Raw genomic sequence first — 7,019 nt, 5'->3', positions numbered from 1 at the left:
GTGTGTGTGTGTGTGTGTGTCAGTCAGTGCACTTGAACACATGTACCTTCACACACATTGAGTGGGCCTGCATAGACTGAGGTGTCATGCTGTTATTGGATCAAATCATTTTTCGACATTTATATGACACAAAACCTCTTTTGGCATCACTATGGGTTAGCATCTAAGCATGTTGGGCCAGTAGTAGTAGTTTTGAGTTAAATGCCAACATTGGCAAGCTAACATGCTCACAATGACTATGCTAACATTCTAAGGTGAAGCCTGTTCTCCTCAATACATCCAGGTGCTAGGCATGATTAACAGGTTATGTTAATCATGTTCAAATTTGAAATTGTCCACTACTTTGGTTCACAACCAAATACCTGCACAATTAATACATTTACTACCAGCCTCAGCATGCCAAGTAGCATATGTTAGCATGCTAACACGCTAAAGTAAGATGATGAACAGGATAAACATACCTGCTAAAAATCAGCATGTTAGTAGTTAACGTTGTCATTAGGAGCATGTTACCATGCTGCTAAATAGAGCTGCTAGCGTGGCTGTAGACCACACAATATTTTTTGTATTTTAGTGAGCTAGCACTATCACTATGTGTGATATTAAGTCCCAATATGTGGCTCTGGATTCCTCCTTTGGTTTTTCTCCGTTGGTCCTTTTGATTTTCTTTCTTTAAATATCTCCAAATATTCCGTTCCCCTTCAGCCATTCTCCTTATCCCTCCGTAGCAGACCCAATCCACGCTCTGTCACATTGCACATTGCTACACAGATTGCAATCTGCATGTTCCAATTTAGTCTTTAAGTATTAAGAGTGTGTACTCAGGATTTCGGAAGTGCCATAGCTTGTGCACAGATTTATTCAAAACCTTGTCTTATTTGTCCTTGAGTGCGATGAAAAATTGGGCCATGGACTTTTCATCTGTCTGTGCTTTTTTGCCAACATATTTGCTTTATACACTGTGTGGTTTAAATTTATTTAAAGCATTTTATTCAATTCTGTTTTGGAACACAGTGCATGAAGATTGACTCAGTAATATACCCGTAGGATGATAGTTTGAAATAAAACATAAAACGTACCTCACAGAATATGAAATGAGTTTAACTGATGTTCCGTTCTGTTTATTGTGTGTATTTTTGTACTGTGATGAAAATTCAGAAAAAGGAACGGTGTTCCTTTAGTTATTTAGTCTAATTATTGTTATGTCTGCTCAAAAGCAGGATAAGCTTCTCATCTCATTTCTTTCACTTCACAAACTGAATCCATTCCTTCACTTGTCTTTTCCGTTAACATTTGAGCTAGTGCTGTTTCACAGTGTGAAGTCGACATGTTTATATAATCAATTGGGATCTTATTAATAGTTTGTTGTGTGCATTTTTTTGTTCATGCCACAGATTGACAATGAGGAATACGGTGAAGCCCTGTCTCTTGCCCAAGCGTATAATCTGGATTCTGACCTGGTCTACCAGAGACAGTGGAGGAAGAGTACCGTCAGCATTGCCTCAATACAAGACTATCTGGTAAGAGATAGAAGAAATAAGAGAGATAGATGTCAGGAAAAGAGGAGGCGGAGTTAAGATGAGAAAGAGAGAAGAAGAAGGATTGTTTCAGATTTCTGGTGTTTATGAAAAGATGTGTCTGGTAAGTGGCAAGTAAGGGTACAGCACACGCTTAAGAGCAGCACAGCCCCCTTACTCTATTTCCTACATCATTTTTACCAATTTGTTGCAAATTTTCCTATCCTTCCCTCATATGTCTGTATCATGTTTTATAACATAATTTCTTCTCAACTCATTTCCCCTCCTTCCCACCCAGAGCAAGATCTGCAAGCGCTCATGGGTGCTACACGAGTGTGTGGAGCGGGTCCCGGAGAACGTTGACGCGGCCAAGGAGCTGCTGCAGTATGGCCTGAAGGGAACTGACCTGGAGGCCCTCATAGCCATAGGAAACAGGGAAGACGGGGGCAGGTAGGGCAACTCTCCAACACATGAACACACACCAATACAAATTGCTTGATCACAAATTGTAGGAATTTCTGTCACATTTGTTTTGTCTTCCCTCCATCAACATTAATCTCATGCTGCCTGCCTTACTTTGTTTAGCCATACTTACCTTTTAGCTACAGTTAGTGTTATTTCCTTGCCATATTCCAGGTTTATCATGCCAGGCGACGTTGACCTTGACGATCTTCCCTACGAAGACATCCTGTCAGGCGATGAGGAGCTGGATATGAAGAAGGAGAGGGAACAAAGAAAGAGACACGAGCTGTTGGCCAGGGTCGACTTCAGCAGGTACACAAACAGCCAGACTGTTGGTTAGTCAGCTCAGTTATTCAGTTAGACAACAGAGGAAGACAGAATGTTGCAGCAGGTAGAAACCCTACAGAGACTAGAGCATTTTATTTGAACAAAATCAGGAGGACCCAAGCCTGGTTGGCAAGCATCTGCCTTAATGAAGTGTCCTTTTGCAAGTTACCAATGTCCTTATCTCATGCTAATAATCCTTTTACAGAGTGAAACATAGTGTGTGGTCGGTCGGATTATCGGTTGGCCTGTTCTCTGGTTAGTTGGTCGCTCCAACACTTTGGTCCAGACTGAAACATATCAACAACCATTGCATGGATCACCATGAAATTTTGTGCAGACGTTCATGGTTCATAGAGAATGAAGCCTACTGACTTTTATGATATCCTGACTTTTCCTCTAGCACCACCATGAGATTGGACTTTTGTGATTCCAAGTGAAATATCTTTACACCTAATAGAACAGATTGCCTGGAAATTTGCCACAGTATTCAATAGGAGTGGGGGAAAAAAATCAATTTATATACAGTAAGTATAGCAATTTGTTTAGGGAACGATTTTTTAAATTGATTCTTTTCCTCAGATTCAAGGTGGGGTGGTATTTAGGTGGATTATTGGTTAAAAGAATTAAAAAAAAAATATATATATATTTTTTTTAACCAACAACATAAATGTTTTCTGTTTATACTGTACCGCTGACAGCAACTACATCATCATAATTTCCAGGAAAACAGGCCGAAAACAGGCCGAAAGCAGAAATGAATGTCAGACTCTACAAGTATATTATTCAACTTTTATTTTTATTAAAGAAGGAAAAAATACTCAATACATACTCTCGAATTGCAATACAAATCAAGTTGGCACCCATGTATCATGAAAGAATCAAATTGGGACAAAAGCATATTGTCTCAGTTTGTAGTATTCTAGGTCCCTAGTGGTACATGCTAAAGACTTTTTATTCAGTGCAACAAGCAGGACACATTCCTTAACCCTTGTTTGGTGAAGTATGCCAACATAACATTTTGTGCAGATAATAATGCTTGCCAAATGATGACTTTGGTGATCTCCTGATTTTTTTTTTTTCTGAGTACAGCCAGCATGATTGACGTCTTTGTCTTAGAGTGAAATGTCTAGGCAACTATAGAATGGATTGCCATGAGCTGGTACATACATTCATGGTCCCCAGAGAATGATTTTAAATATTTTCTAGCTTCCTTATCTGGTTGAAATTTTCTAATTGTTTAAAACCTTGGTTTGTGACCGAAGCTAAAAATATTTATCAGCCTCAGCTGTACTGTGTTTAATGTGAATGTTAGCATGCCAACACTGTAACTTTAACATGTTGTACACGGTAAACATTATTCCTGCTAAACATCGGCATGCTCGCAGTGTCATTGTGAGCATTGTCTTGTCACTAAATTGTTGGAAGCTATTATTTTTTTTTCTAAACTCTTTAAGACTGCACCACCAGAATTCATCACCAGTTTCTGACTCTCACTAGCAGTTGTTAAGTTGAAACCAAAAGTCTATATCACTGACTATCACTTCTGGGATTGCTTTGGTGCCGCAGGAAATTCCAGCAGATGCATGTATTTTCGCCGATGTCCACTTCCTTCTGCTTTCTTTGAGTTGGAATTTTAAACTCTGGTGGATTTACGAGGACTATGGTTAACTGCTCCTCAGATCTCTGCAGTGTAAATCGAGAAGACTAGCTAGACTATCTGTCCTATTTGAGTTGTCTCTCCCACGACTATTTTGCAGTGCTTCCTTGCCGAGCTTAGCACAGCCCATGACGATTGTGTTTGGTTTAAAGAAATTCCAATATACCAGAGCACGTTTTTCTCCCATCCCGGAATGCTGTGTGAAGTAGCCAGACTCTCTTGCACTCCGCAGGGTGTGGATGGTCTGGCTAAGTGAGACTAAGGGAAACCTGATGCTGACCGGTGAGAGTCGCCCAGTCAGCAGCTTGTTGCCTCTTGTTTAAAGAGCTTAAAATGAAGTCATTATTATTCACGGTATGAACTCTAATGATAGAGGTAGCCACTACACTTTAATTTGTGTAAAAATAATAAAAAAAATATTGTAAAGGAGAGCTTGTGGTGACGGTATTTAAGGGTTAGACAAGGTAACAATGAAGAAATGGGAGAGGGCTTTCAAATTGTACACGTATTGTTTGATTAGGTCACACACCAGAGAGAGGGGATCATAAAGGCAGGGACATTAATGAGGATGAGGGAGCGAGAGGGAGAGAACGTTGGTGGAGATTAGTGGGTAATCTGCTGGAGGTAATTTATGCCTTTGTTGTTGAGTGCCCAGGGAAAGACTAATGAAAAACCCTTTAGTGATCACTAATCACCTCTCGCGCTCTCACACACACACACACACACACACACACACACACACACACACACACACACCAACCACCACACACACACACACACACACACACACACACACACACACACACACACACACACACAACACACGTATCATGAATCACTCTTAAGCTTAATATGAGCCTATACACTTGTTACACACATCTGATGAAATTAAATTACAAGATAATACACAAAAATAAATGATGCACAATTAACATGCATACCCATACTGCTTTTATGCAAGAAAGCCTTGTGCAAACAGGTATTTTAAGCTTCAGTTGCTAGATTGGGCTGTCTCTGTTGTTCTCTTCACCTCAGATACTTAACCAGTGAGGCTCGGGTCTGCATTTGAATTAGAAGGGGCAGAAAAACTGTAATGTCTCCCCCAAAGCTCCTTGTTTTAATTTTTTAATTTTTAATTTTCTTTTGCCTTATAAAACTGTTTACTTTTTATTGCGGTTTACATTTAGTCCATGTAAGATAAAGAAAAGATGGAGGATGAGAAAGAGATTAAAGGCAATTAAACAAATGAGAGTGTACGTTAACATTAAAAAAAAAAACCATTACATTAAATCACCAGTAAATTACTTCTTTACGTCCGCCGATTTCATGGTGGCTGCCAGGCAACTCAACGTGTGTCCCCAAAATGTCTTTAATATACCGTATTTATATACAGTGTGTGTGTGTGTGGGGTGTGTGTGTGTGTGTGTGTGTGTGTGTGTGTGTGTGTGGTGTGTGGGTGTGTGTGTGTGTGTGTGGTGTGTGTGTGTGTGTGTGTGTGTGTGTGTGTGTGTGTGTGTGTGTGTGTGTAGCAAAGGCCCTCACTAATGGATCTGCCCATGTTGCCTTGAGGCCTGTGGCCAAGGTCTGAGACAGATAATAATTCTCTTAATTTCTTTTTAACTACACCACGATTACAGAAATGGCTTGGTATCGATCACAGATGCTGTGTGTGTTTTGTGTGTGTGATGCTCTTGTGTGTAGATAAGGACTGTATTTAACTATCGCACCGAGTTTATCTTTTGTCCCTGTGAGTGTTTTGTGTAAGTGTGAATGTGAGTGTGAGTGTGTGAGCGTGCTTGAAAGACACAATCAACCAGGACGATTTTTTTCACCAGTTGGTACAATTAAATAACGTGTGGTTATTCTTAACTCGTGTTGAAAAGAGAAAAAAAAAGACTTAAAGATTGCCATTGGCAGTTCTTGTCACATTTTCAATAATCTGAGATAAACCAACCCCATCAACTTTTTGCTATCATATAGAAGATGCTGAAAGAGGCTCATTTCCTTCCCAGCAAACACACATTTGTTTAAAGGAATCAATAAAATGATAGCTGTTAATGTACTTCTCCAGCCTCTCTTGTTACTACCAGCTTTACCCCTATAGGCAATGTGTTGTGTTTGCACTGCATTCAGTTATGCTGAGATGTAACGTCACAGACAATACAGACTTCCTCAGAACTTGGTTATTGCTTCATATTCTTAACAGTCATGCTCCAGTCTCTTTTAAACTGTATTGGCTGCTACATGTAGACAGTTTTATCTTTAAGCTTATTTCTTATAAAACTGTGTACGCGTAATAAAGTAAAATCCCGAATCTGCGCTAAAAACTAACTAACTACTGCAGTACTGTCCTTCTTGTATGCAGAAAGTCAGAAGGGCAGATAATATAATGCCGGTGGCAGATTCGGGATTTTACTTTATACGCGTACACAGTTTTATAAGAATAAGCTTAAATAAGATAAGAGCGTATCACACCTTGCAGCAGACTGCACGCTTCTCTCTCTGACACCCACCCCACACTATATATATATATCTATATACATACACACATATATATACACAGTACACATATATAAACACAATACATATATATATACACAAACATTATATATACAAACATACATATATTATACACAAATACATTGTATACACATACCAGTATATACTGTATATACACATATAACTCTACACACATTATATGCATTTATACCACAACATGTATATGTACACATAAATATGTCTATATACACATATACGTATATTTATATATACACACATATACTGTCATATAGTATCGCAATACACACCACCACACACACACACACACACACACACACACACACACACACACACACCACCACACAACACACACAACACACACACACACACACACACACACACACACCCACACCAGCAACTCAAGAACTCCTTTGTCCCTCATGGCCATCAGACTGTACAACTCGACACTAACACTTTATGATAATTTATGGTAACGTCTATTCGTGTCTTTTTTTTATAGCCAAAGGTTTTTTTTTATTTTATAGTGTTTATTGTTT

General features: G+C 39.1%; 1 protein-coding gene across 1 annotated transcript in view; it reads left to right on the top strand.

Annotated features, from left to right (window-relative positions):
- The window catches only part of nbas (NBAS subunit of NRZ tethering complex), a 185,629-nt gene that overhangs the window by 22,441 nt on the left and 156,169 nt on the right, over window positions 1-7,019 (top strand). The window contains 3 exon segments of the mRNA XM_032542394.1: window positions 1,395-1,520; window positions 1,816-1,967; window positions 2,154-2,291. Coding sequence (XP_032398285.1) covers window positions 1,395-1,520; window positions 1,816-1,967; window positions 2,154-2,291 — 416 coding nt within the window.

Source organism: Etheostoma spectabile, chromosome 18 (genome assembly GCF_008692095.1).
Source record: "Etheostoma spectabile isolate EspeVRDwgs_2016 chromosome 18, UIUC_Espe_1.0, whole genome shotgun sequence".
Classification (NCBI taxonomy): domain Eukaryota; kingdom Metazoa; phylum Chordata; class Actinopteri; order Perciformes; family Percidae; genus Etheostoma; species Etheostoma spectabile.
The sequence above is the reverse complement of the archived record's forward strand: the minus strand, read 5'-3'. Positions and strand labels throughout refer to the sequence as shown.